This window comes from Callorhinchus milii, unplaced genomic scaffold, assembly GCF_018977255.1.
Source record: "Callorhinchus milii isolate IMCB2004 unplaced genomic scaffold, IMCB_Cmil_1.0 Scaffold2, whole genome shotgun sequence".
In the NCBI taxonomy this organism is placed as follows: domain Eukaryota; kingdom Metazoa; phylum Chordata; class Chondrichthyes; order Chimaeriformes; family Callorhinchidae; genus Callorhinchus; species Callorhinchus milii.
In genome coordinates, this window is record NW_024704743.1 from 97,568,593 (window position 1) to 97,587,157 (window position 18,565).

At 41.2% G+C, this 18,565-nt stretch overlaps 1 protein-coding gene across 1 annotated transcript in view; it reads left to right on the forward strand.

The window, feature by feature from the left end:
* kcnq3 (potassium voltage-gated channel, KQT-like subfamily, member 3) overlaps positions 1 to 18,565 on the forward strand; it is a gene marked incomplete at its 5' end in the record, with an annotated part of 174,613 nt that overhangs the window by 141,115 nt on the left and 14,933 nt on the right. Inside the window, 8 exons of the mRNA XM_042331668.1 lie at positions 641 to 731; positions 1,616 to 1,742; positions 3,257 to 3,429; positions 4,599 to 4,742; positions 5,601 to 5,711; positions 6,898 to 6,993; positions 11,095 to 11,189; positions 16,118 to 16,144. Coding sequence (XP_042187602.1) covers positions 641 to 731; positions 1,616 to 1,742; positions 3,257 to 3,429; positions 4,599 to 4,742; positions 5,601 to 5,711; positions 6,898 to 6,993; positions 11,095 to 11,189; positions 16,118 to 16,144 — 864 coding nt within the window. The remainder of the gene's footprint in view (positions 1 to 640; positions 732 to 1,615; positions 1,743 to 3,256; positions 3,430 to 4,598; positions 4,743 to 5,600; positions 5,712 to 6,897; positions 6,994 to 11,094; positions 11,190 to 16,117; positions 16,145 to 18,565) is intronic.

The following is an 18,565-nucleotide window of genomic DNA, read 5'->3' on the forward strand; positions in this document are numbered from 1 at the left end:
AAGCGTTTGTAATGTTTTAAGACTGGACTGTTAATGTATACCAATGTAAATGGCCAGTAAGTGGCAGTGCTCCCATCCTGGGAATGCTCCTTTTCAGACTAGAATCGCAAAACAATCTGTGTTATTCCTACAGCCAGTTGTGGATTGGCTCCCCGAAAGACCTTGAGATTTTCATATAAAATGGGGGCACTGATTGGTGCCGGCTCCAATTTGTCATGTTTTAAAAACTTTGTCAGTTTTTCAACAGAAGAGCGAGATTTGGGGAATGATTGACTATCATAGGTGTCACTCATCAGGGAGGGCAGGCTCTGGCCAATGACTTGCTGGTCAGAGCTGTCGGGTTCTGGGGTAGTAAGTATTGGGAGCCAATCATGGGGCGCTTGGGAATCATTCCTGGGGCAAAAGGGAAATTTCCTGTTTTTCCATATAGCCAGTCACCTCTACTTGCAGCCAATTTGTAGACAGCAATACCCCACAGATCTATGCCCATCACTGAAGAATGATCTATACATGTCCATTTAGGCTGCGTTAGCTGTTCTTTCTAATGTACTTGGACATCATATGTTTAGTGCATTCTTCTTGATGTTGTCACTATATCAGTGTTGTGCTCCTAATAATTCACCTTTTTTTAATTTTCCAGGTTTTTGTTGGTCCTCGCGTGCCTAATCCTGGCCATCCTGTCAACATTTGTTGAATTTGAGACACTCTCAGAACAGTGGCTCCTAATACTGGTTGGTACACACTATCTTCTCTCTACTGAACTGTCATTATACCTGCAAAGCTAATGTTCTTCTGATCATAACATAGAGGGATAACATGTGTGGTATTCCTTATACCGTTCCTCAACCTATTTAATGAATGTTTCAAAGAATACCAGTAGGTTGTGCTGTTCTCCAGGGAAATGGTTTGTTCCTCAGGATCCTCGCGCTGCCATTTTGTGTAACCTTGAGGGAACTAGTTTATTTTGTAAAATTTAGGTATTATGTTGGGTTCTTAGTCATTTTTAGTCTAGGAGAGTGTGGATTTCAATACAGTACAGTTTACCTTTATATAGTGCCTTTCGTGTCAGAAGAATGTACACCTCTTGGTATTCCTTAAAGAGATCCTTAAGTTAAGTATGCATTAGGGAACTGTTAAGAGTCAAATCAGCTAAAACGCAAGCTATTTTTAGCTGGTCAAGCAGTACCTCAGTACACACTCTGGGGTCCCCAAGCCTTGGATTTTACCAACCGTAACATAATATTCTCTGGAATTAGGTAAACAGGATGAGTCTCTCCAGGGAGAGAGTACACATTCCATTCCAATAAATATTTCCAGACTTGCTATTCATTGATGGGATGCATAGAACTCTTAGTTTGGTTTGGATGCTCTGAAACATGGTGATGGTTTACTACTGACCAAAAAACATAAATTAAGAAATACTTGTTTTGGGATTAGTTTTATTGTTAGTGGTCTGACATTATAGGATGATGTGTTGAAGGATTATACAGGGATTGTGTTGCCAGAGAGTTGAATACGTGATGGGAAGTAAAGGGCTGAACTGCTGTACTGAAGAGCTGCCGGTGTGCTGAAATACTCTACACTGAGCTATATTTGCATGTCTGTGTTTGAACAGGAAGCTGTTACAATAGTTGTGTTCGGAATTGAATTTGCTTTGAGGATCTGGGCGTCTGGCTGCTGCTGCCGGTACAGAGGATGGAGAGGACGTCTGAAATTTATCAGGAAGCCTCTATGCATCCTAGGTGAGTGTATCTTTTGTTAATGATGAACAAAGAAGAAATATCTCTCCTTGTGGGTAATTGGCATGGTGAGACTTAAAAAGTGCTGAATGTGAAAGTGGTAATGTAAATTAAGCCATAATGCTGCAAAAGGTTCCTTGGATCACTGATGCATCTGTTACAGGCAACCTAATTATACTTCACACCTTTGACTCATTCAGTCAAGGGTGGAGTCCTGTTGCTCAGTGGTTGAAACACCTGCCTCGCAAGTGAGAAGACCTGGGTTCGATTCCCGGAAGGGCGAAATGTTGGGCAAGTTTCCTTACTCCGCACGTCTGTTTGCCAAGCAGTAAGTAGAAAATCAGTTGTTAGTCGATTAGCGGATTGCTTTTCAGGGGTAATAATTCCTTAAAAAAAATTAATAATAATCCTTGCATTTGATATAGTGCCTCATCACGTCTTTGAGACGTCTCAAAGCACTTCACAGAATATACTGTCAAGTGTAGTGACTATATATTTTGTGGGTGAAACGAGACACACAGTCATGGATTGAGTGACCAAATTAATAAATTGTACAACCACAAAATATACAGTCAATTTAATTTACAGTATATTCTCTGAAGCAATTTCAGACGTCTCGAAGAGGCACTATATCAAATGCAAGGATTATTATTATTATTATGATATTCAAGGGGCAGCTGGATCCTGAAACTGGTGAGTATTCTGTAAGGATGAGGGGTTTATTCATCTGAATCTCTCTTGTGATCAATCTTACATATTTAAGACAAAATGAGCTTGCAGGCTGAAACCAGGTTGGGTTTCGGTTCTTAGGTCTATCCAAGATATACATTGAGTCACTGAGTGGCAATCAGCATTTAGAGCTTGAGCAGCAAAGTCAAGAGTGTGAACATTCAGTTGTGCCTAGGAGGCATGCAATTGGACTTAGATCAACCACCCAGTGTTAGTGGTGGTGATGGTGGCGAGGCCATCCATCAGGTAAGCCAGACTTTCTTGGAGCTGAACTGGCATCAAGGTGACATGCCTGGCAATGGAATGTCAGAATTGAGCCAGCTCTCTGAAGCAGCATCAATAGTATAGGTTCCTGAGTCAGGCAGGTCCATGGCATTCCAGTGTACTGCTGATGACAGTACAGCCAGCCTGGCTCATCGGCAGGACCTAGAAGGGCAGACCAGTCACTGGGGGCAATGGCCACTTAGCTCCTGTTAACCCTGCAAGCCAAAGCCTTAATGGATAGGGTGGTTCTAGCTGGACACGCAGCGGGAAAGATTGCCGGACAGCAATATCAATGGCAAGCTACGCGGTTTTAGCTGGTGCAGTGCCCCAACACATACTCTAGAGTCCTCAAGCCTCAGCTCTTGCTACTCTGAGCCTGATATTTTTTGGAATTAGGTAAGCAAGGATGCATCCCTCCAGGGGTGCGTATTCCATTCCAAAATCTATCTCTGGAGTTGAGAAGCAGGTTTTGTGTTGTAGCTGAGCTGTTACTGACCCAGTGCCTCTCTCTCCTGTCTGCCCAGATATAATTGTGCTGATCGGCTCTGTGGTCATCGTCGCAGCCGGGGCCCTGCAGAACATCTTGGCCACATCACTCCGAAGCTTACGGTTCCTTCAGATCCTGCGGATGCTGCGGATGGACCGGAGAGGAGGCACCTGGAAGCTTCTAGGTTCAGCAATTTGCGCCCACAGCAAGGTAGGAGTGGGCACCAGAAACATTGTGTAGATTAAAGGTAACTTCTCTTAAATTTAGCCAGGAGGCAGAGACTGGGTTTTAATGCTGTGCATTTTGTCCGATCACTTCTGTCCTTTTCCACTGGATTCCAGAGTCATGTTTTATTCCTTCTCTCAGTTTGTCACTGGATCCAAAGGTAGTGAAGAGAAGAATAAATCGATGTCCAGTGAATTCCCGCTTCCGATGCCATCACTATGTTTGGGCCTAAAGTGAACTGGTGTCCACTGTTGCACTTGCCACTCAGCGGATCATGTTGTTTCGATGTCCGTACCTAGGTTATCAGTTTAACTCAACTTCAACTTTTCTGCCAAATAGCTATCTCATCTCCTCTGAAATATGGAGACACATTCGGCCTGCACTGTCTCCCTGGGTGATCTATTCCACATGTTTTACTATGTGTTAATAAATTGAATGAGAACTGCCTGCTCACCCTCCCCATTCTGAGCTTGACTCCACGTTCCCAAGTGGCAACACTAACTTGTGCAGCCTGGCGCAGTCGATAGCACTTCTGCCTCTGAGTCTGAAGTTTGGAGGTTCAAGCCCCAACTCATAGTCCAGGCTGATATGCTCCAAGATGCTGCCCTGCTTGAAGGGCACTATATAAATGCAAGTTGTTGTTGATACTCCAATACAAAGTTGAGTAGTGCTGCATTGTTGGAGGTGCCGTCCTTTGGATGAGATATTAAACCAAGTTCCCTCTGCCTGATCAAGTGGAAAGTAAAGATCCTTTGACAGTATTTGAAAAGAGAATGGAGAGAAGGGAGTTTCTTCCAGTGTCCTCAACAAAACAATTGGTCATTCACTTTATAGGTCTTTGTGGAACATTTGTGCAAATTGTCTCTTGCCTATAAAAATAAACCCTGTGAAGTTCTTTGAGGCATCTTGCTGATGTGAAAGGTGCTAGATCAAATACATGGATTATTATTATTTATTCTTCTATTATTATCAAGTAAGGTTGTGAGTTTCAGTAACCAGTCAACCTAAAATAGCAGCCCCTGATACCTACTTATATGACCATCAAAACAATAAAACCAGTAGGTTGGCTGGTTGATGATAGATGCAGGACACATTTATAATCTGTATAAATGCCAACCTTAAAGAAGCTAACCAAAGTTTGTCTTGTTTATCAGGAGCTTATCACTGCCTGGTACATTGGATTCCTTTCACTCATTCTGGCCTCGTTTCTGGTTTACCTCGTTGAAAAAGAAGACACCGTGAATGAGGACAAACCCCAGGATTTTAATACCTATGCAGATGCACTGTGGTGGGGATTAGTAAGTGCAGATACCAGTATTACAGCTTATTGAGTGCAATAGGACACTGCTGGACCATGATGGCCTGTTTTGCCTTCTAAGAAACAATCACGCATTTCTATATATTTCTTTTGCGATTCACACTTCATCCTTTTTTCAGGTTGTTTAAATTTAAAATAATGCGACCTGAACAAAAGACAAAATGTTAATGTAGGAAAAAGAGGTCATTCAGCATTTTGAACTTGTTTTCATCATTTTATCAAATCACAGCAGATCTTTTAATCCCCTCTACCCAACTTGTGTTCAAAACTCTTAATTCCCTTACTTCCAAAGTGGTTTTCTAGCTCCATTTCAATTGATTCTGCCTTTACCGCCTTCTGGGGCAGTACATTCCATCTTTTCACAACCCTGGGTGAAGAAATCTCAAGTCTGTATGATACATGTATTATTCATAGCTACCCCGGCTATATTCTGCTGTGTTTCAGGTACTTTAATTAATTCTCGGCACCTTTGTTTGCCTTGGTGCATCACAGTTGAAGTGCAGTGGAGAGGAATTAATGAGTGACCTGGGCATTGCAAAGCTATGTATATTCTTTAGTAGGCCTGTTTGGGGATAGCTCTGCAGAGCACTCAGTGTGCAATGTTGATAGCGCATGTAGAAAAACATTTACAATTGATTTTGTTTTGGTCAGCCGCATGTCTGAAACCTAGCACCTCAAGCATCGCTAAGGGCACTTGTAATTCCTCTGTACGTGCACATTTAAAAATAGTTTACACATACTGCGTATTACACATTTGTTTTTACATGGATTACATATGGTTTACACATGGTGCAGAACTGTCCTTCATTGCTTGTGTAAGTGTGAGTTTCTTCTCCAGATTACTCTGACCACAATCGGTTATGGTGACAAAACGCCAAAGACTTGGGCAGGCCGGGTCTTAGCTTCGATGTTTGCTCTTATAGGAGTGTCTTTCTTTGCTCTGCCAGCGGTAAGTATCAGAAATGTCTAATAAAGACTAATATGTACATCTATATGTATCAAGGGCCCAATTTGCTCACCTCCTCCAAATTCCCCCTTCCACACTAAGAAGAAAACAAAATCTGTGAAATCAGGTGTTTCTGCTATATCACTTCCTGAAGGTAGAACAAATGGGCAGAGGCCAATAATGTATCCAGTTTACTGTGTAATTGAAATTATCATTCCAATTTTAAACAAAAAAGCAAAATACTCACTCGATGATGGATAAATACATATTTAGATTGTGTTTGGACTCACAATACTGAGGGATGGCAGTGCTAGGAAATAGGACACCTTATAACTTTTGGCACCTGGTGTTAGCATTGCCCAGTTTCTGATGTAGATCAGAGGTTCCCATCCCATATCTTAAAGGCAATGCTCAGTGGAACACTCTTGTAGTGTGACATTGGGGCTAATTTATAATATTCGCTAAAGAGACAGGAAGCTGTATTGGTGGGTGTGATGTATATGGAAGTTCCCTCAAGTGTCTTGCTTCATGGTTCAAGGCACATTTTCCAACCTTTAACTTTGTGTTTTTCCCAATGAAAGCTTTTTACATGTTTTTACTGCTCCAACATGCAGTTTCAAATTGTTATTCCACAGCGCCTCCATGTGGAATAAATATAATTTACAACCATTGGCTCAGATCAGCAAAATTTGAAGAGGCCAGTTTGAAAAAAGAGGCATAGCTAATATAAAACCTCCAGTTAAAGATGTAACAAGAAAAAATCAGTTAAAATAACTAATTCCTTAATCCTTCTTGATAACTGAGGTGGTGTTTAGTTGAGTTGTCTGAGGGATGGGAAGATGGGTCTTAACAATTGGACACAATTGTATTTTAAGTCAGGGTCATTTTCATTTGCACATTGGACATAAATATTAATCTTTATTTGTAGTGTTGCATTCGCAGTAAAAATACATACATTTATTTTTAATGAATAAAAATGTTTAATAAATTAATAAAAAGACACATTTGATTTCTTTTTAAAACCTGCTTCTTCGATCATGCCTTGGATCACCCCTATGTCTGACCCCACCACCACTGAAAAGCGGTCTGAGATGTTATGTTAGGTGAAGGCCATAATATGAATGCAAATTGTCGTTTTTTTCTAATTATATCTGCAGTAGGAGATAATTTTTAATATTTTTTTAACAAGGGCATTCTTGGTTCAGGACTGGCTCTAAAAGTACAGGAGCAGCATCGACAAAAGCACTTTGAGAAGAGAAGAAATCCGGCGGCCAACTTAATCCAGGTCTGCTTTTAAATACTAGAAATGGCTTTGAAATTAAGGATTGTCACATTAATGAAGTGATATTTTCACATCTGCACACACATTTGACTGTGGTACCGTTCCTCTTGCTGCTAAGTGCAAGGACTAACCAGCAGGCTTATAATGTGATTTCCCATTATAAACCCCCATCATCAAAGCCACTACACTGAAAACAGTGTAAATGGTGCTTGGCAGTGGAAAAACGCCTCAGGTCCAAAGTGTAGGTCCTCCAGGGAATCAGATGGGCACAGTCCTCCAAGATATTATTATCTTGCATGAAAGGTGTTACATATATGCAAATTGTTGCAGTTGTACATCACGCTAACTCCCGAGCCTTCAGCTCCCCTCTCGACTCTCTTCACCCTCCTCGCTCCCTCCCTTCCTTCCCCTCACCCTGACCATTTCCCCCCTCCTCGCTCCCTCCCTTCCCTCACCCTGACCATTTCCCCCCTGCTCGGGTCATGACCCAACTGTGCAGCGCCTTGGGACGTCCTCCTGACGTGAAAGGCGCTTTATAAATGGAATCTTGTTGTTGTTGTTGTTGTTGTTGTACGTCCTCATGAATTGTGAGGTATATGGGGTTCCATAGATATCATGTGTTGAGATGCCATTTACCCTACCATTTTCCTAACCAGTGCAGCCATTTATTGGTAATTAATATTTAGCTTGTGACATTTAGACATTAATGAATGCCAACACATGACAATATCAGGAGTTTTAGTTTAAAACTGTGGAAGTTATTGGGTTATGTACATATTTCAGAGTTTATTATCGGTGTTACCCTTCTTTATCATTTCTGTTAATAATCTTGACAAATAAGTTAAAATTAAAAGAAACAGTTAATCTATTTGCATTAGGAAAGATACAGAAAGGGGCAGCAAGGCTGATCTCAAGTGTAAAGGGAATGAGCTACAAAGAAAGATTAGAGAAATATAAATGATACAAACTGGCAAGACCGTGGTTAGAAGAGAATTTAATTGAGTCAGATACAATACAGAATAGACTGTGTAAAGTCAAACCGTGATTAGAGTAAGCCAAGAAAGTAGCACTTATATATTCAGAAACCACTAATAAATTTAGAATCGAGACAGATTTGTTTTGGTCAGATTGATACATGCGGAAACCCATCACCGTGCTTAAGAGTATCCAAACCAAATTAAAAATTCCATGCATCCCACCTAAACATGGAATTTCCAAAGATAGATTGTTGGAATGGAATGCGCACTCTCTCCCTGGAGGGACATCCTGCTTAACCAATTCCGCAAAGTATTAGATGCAGAAGAAACAAAAGGTCTTCACTCAGAGAATGAAAACTATTGAGAATAGTCTACCAACATACATTTTCTAAAACTTGCAGAAATCCTTCACAGTGATTACGAGTATCCAAACCAGACTGAGAGTTCCACATATGTATGTCACCTACACATGGGAATTTTCCTGTGACTGGAATGGAAAACACACTCTCTCCCTGCGGAGATGCATTCTGATTACCTAATTCTGGAAGACTTACATGCAGGTTGGCTAGAGCTAAGACTTGGAGACCACAGAGTGTGCATTAGGTTACTGCTGGAGTTTAACTAGCTAAAACTGCGTAACTTGCATAAAGCATGGTCCTTCCAAAGCCACACTAAACCTACCCTATCATATAGTTCACACCAACCTGCTTCATTAGTTGCTGAACTCCACAAGTAATAAAATGAAAGTTTAGAATACCCATCATCGCATCTGCATTATTCAAACCACACCCTGGCCCAGCCGCATATCTCTATAATCCTCCGATACTCAATCAGATATTAAGCTATTATTAAGACATTAAAATAATAAGTGAACTGAATAGTCAATTCTGTGAAGCTCTTTGAGATGTGAAAAGCGCTACATCACATGTAAGGATTGTTGTTATTATAGATATTTGTCCAGATCCTTGCTGAAGGAATTAATTGACAGAATAATGGTTTTACTTTTGAGAAATTTCAGGAGCTGAGCTTATAAATCAGAAAAGGTTTGCTCAGCTTTGAAAACTGCTGACTTCAGAGACTTAAAATGTTACACAGTCCAAAATCTGTGGACTTCAGGCAGTCACTGCACTGAGTGTGAGAATCACAACAGGGAGAGAGGGAACTGGAGCTCATTGGTGAGGAGCCAGCTACTACATTAACATGAAATAACAGAACTTGGGCTCAGATCTGAGGGTTTTCTGTCATCTGACTTTGGAATAATAAAGCAGTCACCAGTTCACAGTCATTGTGTTTCAAGCAGCCTGTTAGTGCCAGTTTTTTCAGTGAAACTGAAGAACATTGTTGGCTTTAAATCCTCCCTGCTCTCTTCCAGCTTCATCCTCCTGTCCAATCTCTCCATTCTTCAAAGTCAGGCCTGCTGCATGCACCATGCCATCCATGGTAAACCAGCAAAGTCCCATTTCTAATCATTCTCACCCTTCCATTCTGTCATGTACAGGGTGACCAAAAGCTATGATACCATTACAAATGTCTAATAAGTCTTAAAGCAATGATGATTGTTTTTTAGATAATAGGATAGAGATCATCATGCTTTGGTCACCCTGTAGTATGTACCGTGGCCCATGTGCAAGCAACAAAGACTGAAGGTTTAGACCTGAGGAGTTTACTTAGTTAGGGAAACCCGCTATTGTAACTTTCACTTCTAAAAACTTAAAAACATGTTCAAGAACATTAATCGTGGCAAGGTTAGTGAATATTGGCAACTTGCTGTAGTAATACTAGTTTCCTCGTGATGGCAGTACTGATTCATTAGAATTGTGCCCACAGCAGGACCTTGATCAAACAAGCACTTGGCAATGTTTCTGAGCTATTGCATTTTAAGTCACATTTACTCTTGGGTCCATTATTTTGCAATAGCTTTGTCAACGCACACAGTTCTCAAATAGACAGATGAAAGTGGTTTGGTCCACAGTAATCAATATATCTTTTAGAAAATATACTGAGTTTCACTGCAAAATAGGCTGATCATCAACCAAAAGAGAAACAAATGTTCTGGAGTATGAGCCTACATCAGAACCCATTCTAAGGAGAAATCTCAAGCCCAAAGCTGTCGTTCAGCTGCTGATAGTTTCCAACTTTTCCAGCAATTTGTTTCCAGATTCTTTTTCAGAATTTTCTGTTTTTTCGTTATCTTTCTAAATACTTCCACCCAAATGGACGTATCACTGGACAAACTAAATAGAATTACATAGAATGATACAGCATGGAAACAGGCCATTCAGCCCTACTGGTACTTGTTGGTATTTATGTTTCACACAAGCCCCCACCCCTCCTAATCTACTCATCTGTGCCATAGCAATTTCATGTATTTAGGAGCATCTAGCAGATGGATGATATTTTTAATGCGTTTTCACAGAGGAGCTGAGCAGAGGGAACACCTTCTGTCAATTCAGGAGGTAGAGTGCTGGCCTCCCAACCAGAGGCATAGGACAGCCTCCTGCACAGCTCTGAACTGGAGCAGCCAGATGGGGCAGAAGGAAGAATGGGATAGAATGAGAGTTAAAGCTAAGCACCTCAGCACAAGTGCATGACATGGTAGATAGACAATGGTGGAGTGCCAGTAATTAATACAAAGTAAACTGCAGACCTGACCATGTCTTATTGTTCCAGTTGAAGGGTAGTGCAGGGCGGAGAGCAACTCATTCAGGAAAACAGAGGATCCATAAACCTATGAGTTTGGGGAGGATAACTTGTTGGAAAATTCAGCTGGATTCTACCCAGTATCCTGAAAGTTCAATGGAAATTGTATCCACTCCTCTTATAGATTTCTGTTATGTCATCTTTACAAGTAGTGTACTGAGCAAGGAAACATGTAATGATTGAAAGGCTCAGGTGTACTAAGGAGAGAGAGAGTTCATGCAGACAACAATGGGTCTAGATTTCACCTGGGTCTAGATTTACTCTGTTTTCTTGGCATATCAACATGTTCAGAATTTGGCAAATCGTTAAGTTCATTCTTAACTTTGAAGTCATTTATTGTAGTTCCCGAAAGAACTTTTCTCTAGGGCAGACTCTGAGACAAATACCTGTTTGTAACCTCTTATTCCCATGCCTTGTTCTGGTGCAGGCTGCGTGGAGGTTCTACGCCACTAATCTCAACAGGACTGATCTGGGTGCCACCTGGAGATACTACGAGAGTGTTGTAACCGTTCCTTTCTTCAGGCATGTATGCCACTGCTCACTTCAGCTTTACAGAAATGCTGCATAACGTGCTGACTTTTATTTACTGTTTTGTTTTCTTTTCGTTTTCAATCCCTTTCCCAAATCTATGATTTATCTTAAAACTTCAGTGTGCATGGCACAATTATGCTGCTGATGAGAATTCAGTTTCCGTAGCCACGTGGAAGCCAGTTTTGAAGGCCTTGAATACCTGAAAAAGTAGGTACATGGGTCAGTAGTTTCCACTGTTTCATTACTGTTTTGTTCAATTTATGTTTTTCATGTTTGTCTAAATATTGTAATATAAATTTTAATCCAAATGAATTGACCATTCACCTCATGCCAGTCTGTGGGTACTAGTTTACCTACACAACAGTCACTACTCTGGATGGTTAATTTATTCTGAAGTCCCATGGTTGATTGTGAGACATTGTTGTGAGCAAATTGGTTGCTGCATTTGCCCATAAAACACATAGTCACATCACTTTACAGTATATTCTGTGAAATGCTTTTGGATGTCCTCCTAATGCGAAAGGCAGTATACCAAAAGCAAAGAGGTTATTATTATTGTTATGTGCTTCAAGACATTTCAATATTGTAAATGCAATAAAAATTAAGGTTCTTTATTTAATGATGTGACTAATCTTAATTTAAAAATAGCTTTGGATATATTGGACAAGAACTCTTATTGAAATAGTACAGAACACTCTCAAAGTGGAGAATTTAAAGCTGTATTTCCCCAGAATTAAAGAATCCTTTTCATGAAATTAGATGGAGCTGTTAGTTAGGTCAGATTTAAGAGACAGCTTCAAATATAACAATAATTTTTATTTTATGTATCTTGGTAGTTAAATAGAGAGTGACTTTTCTTACTGGAAAGCAATGACTTCATTAAAATACTGGGGGGGATCATGCCAATGTTTAATTACTGGAACAGTTATAGTGGAGTATCAGCAAATATAATAAGATCTCTTTAAAGAACCTTCAATGAAGTGTTCAACTCCATTCGAAGAGAAATTGCTTTGACTCGGGGTGAGGAGAGAGGTGGGTAGAAATGGACAATACTTTTCCAATATCTGAACAATGCAATTCACGTATTTAAGTCTGAGTTGTTGCTGGTAAGGAGTTGGTAGTCGTTTTCAGGAAATTAGTGATTGGGGTAAAATCTTACAGAAAATAATCTTATGTAAGGGCATTGGTTTAGCATTTGTCTGATTTCCCTGGTAACGTGTTATTTCCATATTCCCAGTTCACAGAAATGATGAAAGTAGCTGTCACCTTCATCATTAACATTAGATTTGAATACTAATGTGGTGTTTGTTCTGCATGATTCACCTCCAGCACAGAGTCGCTGAAAACAACAACTTGTCACACACATGGAGCTTGAAATTAGGTTCCTCTGTTTTCTTCCTTCTGTATTAGGCCCTTAGCTTTGTTTGAAGCAGTCCAGGGACTCAAATGTAATATCTGTTCATTATCACACATCCAGTCTCAGACTGTCACTACCGTTTGGTGGTACTAGATTCAGAATCAATTGTGATGTTTGAAAGGGACAGCGATAATAATAATTTTCATGTTTGATACCTTTCACACTGAAAGGTCACAAAGTACTTTGCAGAGAATTGCTATAAACTGTAGTGACTGTAATTGTAAGCAAACGCGGCAGCCAGTTTGCGCATGGCAGTGTCTCACAAACACAAAGTGAATGACCAATGTATTTGGAGGATTGTTGACCAGGACACTGGCAGTTTTTCAACCTGCCAGGGGATCTTTAAAGTCCACTTGAACAGGCAGACGGGACCTTAATTTACTGTCCCTTTCAAAAGGTAGATGGATAGATACTTGCGAAGTAAGGATACGAGAGGACATAGAAAAAAGGAAGGGAATGGGATTAAAAGTTCTGCCACTAAACTTTAGAACGAGCCAATTATTAAAAAACATGTCTGGGTCAGTCTGTTTGGTGGAATCAAATGTTGAGCATGAGTCAGGGTCACATGAACACATAGATCTGTGATTATCACTTTGCACTGGATAATATGAAATTTAAACCATGAATCAGCAAAAATAGGCCAGAAAAATAATAAAAGTAAAATAAAAGTTGATACTGATTCCTTATGGCAGTCTGTTAAGAAGGGCTGCAGTGACATCTTCTGTTTCTGCTCAGCCGTGACTTTTGAATTCAGTAAGTTAAATGCTTGGTCTGTCAGTGTAAACCCTAAGACTGAATAAGTACTAGAGTTATTGTGAGTGGCTCTTCAGCCGAAACAGGAATGGCCTTTCTTACGATACATGACATCCATCCCTTTAGATCGTATAGGAAACAAAAACTTCCAATTGGTTTCATATTTTGTTTTTTTCCATTTGAAAAATTTCTATTCTATTTCCAAACCTTCCAATGGTCCAATGGGAATTGAAATATGCTTTGGGATAGGTCGGCGTTTATGTTTTCAATTGCATTAATTTGCCTCTGCTTCCATTAGTGCTTGTTTTAAATAATTCATCTTATGTGTTGTGGTGGAGACTGTCTTGATATGTGTGATATGAAGTGATAATAATGTGCGGAATTTGTGAATCTGTACATAAGCCTCTCTTAGCCTTCTCCTCACTTAATAACAGGCACAGATAAGAGGAGTAATGTTGCCCTTGTTATATTCAAAATATGTTTAAAATAACTTTAAAAGTGATGATGAATATTTAACTATGATCATTAGAAAGATTGAAATGTACCTACTGATTAAACTCCTCAATTCTTTCTTATCTAAACCATCCAGATGCTGAGATGTTACGCTCAGACAGGAACACTGTCTGCTGCCTTTGTTCTCTCAGCTGATAGTTAAAGACCATCTGACTAATCTGCCATTGTGACTTGAAGGGTGAAACTTTGTTAAAGAAACAAATGTTTGTATGATGGGCTGGAATGTTTTTCCTCCAACTCTCTCTGATTTTCTACCCTCCTCGTCTTGATGGAACTGACCGCCTTTTCCTTACACACCGCACATAAACGCATATGCACACACACCACACGTACACACACACCACACACACACACAGGCACACACACCACACATACACACAGGCACACACACAGGCACACAGGCACACACACACCACACATACACACAGGCACACACACACCACACATACACACAGGCACACACACACCACACATACACACAGGCACACACACACCACACATACACACAGGCACACACACACCACACATACACACAGGCACACACACCACTCATACACACAGGCACACACACACCACAGATACACACAGACACACACACTAAACATACGACAACAACAACAAGATTACAGTTGTATAGCGCCTTTCACATCGGGAGGACGTCCCAAGGCGCTGGACAGTGTACAGCATTTCAGTCCCGAGCTCGGGGTGGGGGAAGGGGGGGAGGGGAAGTGGGGTGGCCGAGAGCAGGGTCAAAGAGGAGGGTATTGAGGCGGGACTTGAAGGAGGCTAAGGAGGGGGCGAGTTGGAGTGATTGGGGAATGGAAATCCAGCGGTTGGGGACAGAGTGGCTGAAAGCTCTCCCGCCAATGGTCGGGCGGGTGGGTTGGGGGACGTGGAGCAGGCCAGAGCTGGCTGAGCGGAGAGAACAGGTGGGTTGGTTGGGGATTAGGAGGTCGCAGAGATAGGGTGGGGCGAGGCCATGGAGGACTTTGTAGGTGAGCACCAGGATCTTGAACTGGATCCTCTGAAGCAGTCGGGCGAGAGTGGGGGAGATGGGGTCACGGAGTTTGGTGCGGGAGAGGATACGGGCTGCAGAGTTCTGGATTATCTGCAGCCTGTGGAGGGATGAGTTGGGAAGGCCGACAAGCAGGGCGTTTGCATAGTCGAGCCTGTAAGTGATGAAGGCATGAACAAGAGTTTCAGCGGCCTGAGGGGTGAGGTAGTGGCGGAGTCAGGCAATGTTACGGAGGTGAGGGAAGGCAGAGCGGGTCATGGCTTGGATGTGGGGAAGAAAAGACAATTGAGTGTCGAACAAGACACCTAGGTTCCTGACTGGCTTGGTGAATTGAAGTGTGCAACCATGGAGGTTGATGTTGCCAGAGCCTGAGGTGCAGAGGCACACACATGCGCACATACACGTAGGTACACACACAAGGGCACATCACCCACACACATCACACATACATATACATGCACACACACACACACACAAGGGCACATCACACACACACCAGATAGAACACATGCACACATACTACACACACACACACACAGATGAACAAGCTCCAATAACTGATTTTTTAGCCATTCCTAAAATTTTGGAGGCTGTAAAATGGTACAAAAATAGAGTAAATCTAGTCTCAAGAAGAATTCCTCCCCTACAGTCTCCCTTAAACAACCACTCCTGACCAGGAGAGATTGCATTAAGAGCTTGCAGCTTGTGCAATGGGTAGGCATAGACCTGCCTCTCTGAGCAACACCCTCTCAATTCCTAGAAAATGCACATTCACTGCACTTTACAATAATCCTGTGAGACAGACTTCCGACGTGAAAGGAGTGATACCAAATGCAAGAATTATTATTATTATTTCAGATCTAAAATGCTTTGTGATTACTCCACATAGGCACCATCCATAAACATAGGCATTACAGTCTTTGAGCAGCTTCATGCATGTTAAAACCTGTCTCCCAGCTTTGCCTCAGTTCTTCTTGTAACAAATGATAAATGGTACCTTCAATTCTCAATGATGCATCTCTAATGTGGAGATCACATAATGTTAATGAGAACCAACATAGACGGTACAAAAGTAATTGTGGTTTAACATCAAATGATGACTGTAAGTCAAGTTAGTCAATGAGAAAAATTACATTTTATTCTTCGATCAGTATTGCAGGTTCTGGTTAAAGATCAATGCATTTTAATGACGACTTTTTTNCTTCTTCCCCAAACCTAAAGAAAAGATCAAGCAGATGAAGCTGTCAGGTTGGTTGATATCTCTGTCTATTTGCATTCTTAAATTTTGATACTTGAAGATGCATTGAATCAGTTTAAGTGAATACTGCCTTGTTAATGTGCGTCGCTGTAGTTCAGAGACCGACTATTATTCTCTTTTAATTTTTAGTTAAAATTTAAATTGCGCCCACAGTTCAAATGGTAACACGGTTTCTTTATTAGAGCTGTATACATTCATGTAGAGAAAGAGAGGAGGAAGTAAATTTGTGGAATTAAGTATAGTGCTTTGTTCCAGAGACTGATTACAATAACAGATCTAAAATTTGACACTGAAGTGACAGTTCATCTTTCACCTGCTTCTCACGTCACTTCAATTTGCTCTCCTTTGTGTACATAGATTGTGTGATTTATCCTGGGTAATCTGTATATCCCCTAACATTACTTGTCGCATGTAACCAAGCTCTTTAACCTGGGTTAGCCTATTTAATTCTGCTTCTACTGTATCCTGATACTAAACTCACTAGATATTGTCAGTCAGTTCTTTGTCTTCTCCTTGAGTGCTGAAAATAGGCAATGCTTTTCTGAGGGACTGCTTTCCCTTTGTGACTTATGTCCACGTGAAAGTAATAGTAACTTCTATATTGATACCTCAAAGGAAATCATTGCAAATCTTATTTAAACAGGTTAGTGTCCCTCAATTAAATCTCTCATATACCACACCATTTCCCCCACTATGTCTGCGCTATGTACTCTGACCTGCTGCTAGGAGGCTTACAATAACCTAGGGCTAGTTCTCTCCAATGTTTGCTCCCTTTGAGGAAGTCATCTTTGTCACCTTATTCAAAACTCTGCCGCCCGCATTCTCACCCGCAACAAATTCCGTTCCCTGATTACCCCAGTCCTTGCCAGACTGCAATGGCTGCCTGTCCCAAAGAGGATCGACTTCAAGATCCTCACCCTTGTATTCAAATCCCTCCACTTCTCTGCACCCTCCTACCTCTCTGATCTCCTCTTTCCTCAAAACAGTGCCCGTTTCCTTCTTTCCTCCGGGTCTGGTCTCCTTCTTGTCCCCGAGTCCTCCGCCCCACCCTCGGCAGTCGTGCCTTCAGCCACTATGCCATGAGGCTCTGTCACTCCCTTCGCCTTGCCCCCTCTCTTCCTATTTTCAGGTCTCTGCTGAAGACCTTTCTTTTTGACCGCGCCTTTGGTCACCTTCCTCCCCATCCCCCTGGCTTGGCCCTGGGATCCATTACTGTGAAGCACTCTGAAACGCCGTCCGACGTGGAGGGCGCTGTATAAATCCAAGTTGTTGTTGTTGTTCCAGTGAGCACCTTCCTGTAGTAACGAAGCTGAGATCAGCAGCTTTGGTGCAGTTTGTTGATACCAATACCTTGTCACACCAACTCTGTAACAACAAGGGGGAAAATGCCATGTGTGATAATTATGGCTTGAACAGATCATACGGTTAAAATTGAAACGGGAGAGAGATTTTTTGAAAGTGGGGAGAAAATTAGCAAGGATTGTTTGAAAATCAATAAAATTGGACATTCACTTCATGGCTGTTTGTGGGACATTGCTGGGTGCAAAATGGCTGCTGAGTTTGTCTTCAAATATACAGTAACTACAATTCACAATACAATTCACAGTGAAGAGCTTTAAAATGTTTCAATGGCGTGATTAGATGCTATATCAAATACAAGGCACATTTTGTTGACCTCATCTGGTCATCCACCTCCAGGATTCTCTTGACCAAGTACAAAGTTTACCAAGTAGTAGCCAAAGGCATGGATCTGGAAGTATTTTTTTTGGAGATGGGAGAAAGAGAGAATAAATTAATACAAGTCTCATTGATCACAGATGGAGGAGACACCATACTAGAAAAATGTCTATATTTTTGAGATACGATAATTAAACCTGGAGCAATTGCTTATTTTGTCTGTTTCAGTCATCATGAACTTCTTTGAGGTCTGATTAACACTGGCAGGTGAGGAATTGCTATATCCCCTCTGATATTCAGAGGCAACTGTTTGCTAAGTATTCAAACAGTGGTCCAGTGGAGTGCTTTGAATTGCATAACTAACTGCTCACTGAATATTTGTTCAAACTGAATTAAATTGAGGTGACACCATGTCATTTTAAGAGAGTGTGTTGATGTTCCAACACTGTGCTGTGTACCCATGATCCCTCCGAGGCTACAATGCAGCCAATACACCCTGGGGATGCATGAAGCAGACGTCCGCTGCTTAACTGCTGAGGGGAGAGAGAACTGCGCAGGTCATTGCTCAGTCATTCCTACAGGTGGAGCCATACACATTGTTGCCCAAGACCCTGTTTAAACTACATGTTGGTAGTAAATACGACACAATAAATACAGTTTAAAACCATCCCATTTCCTTCATCCATGAAATCTCAATGAAAATTATAGTATTAGCACTAAAATCCCTTTGTGGT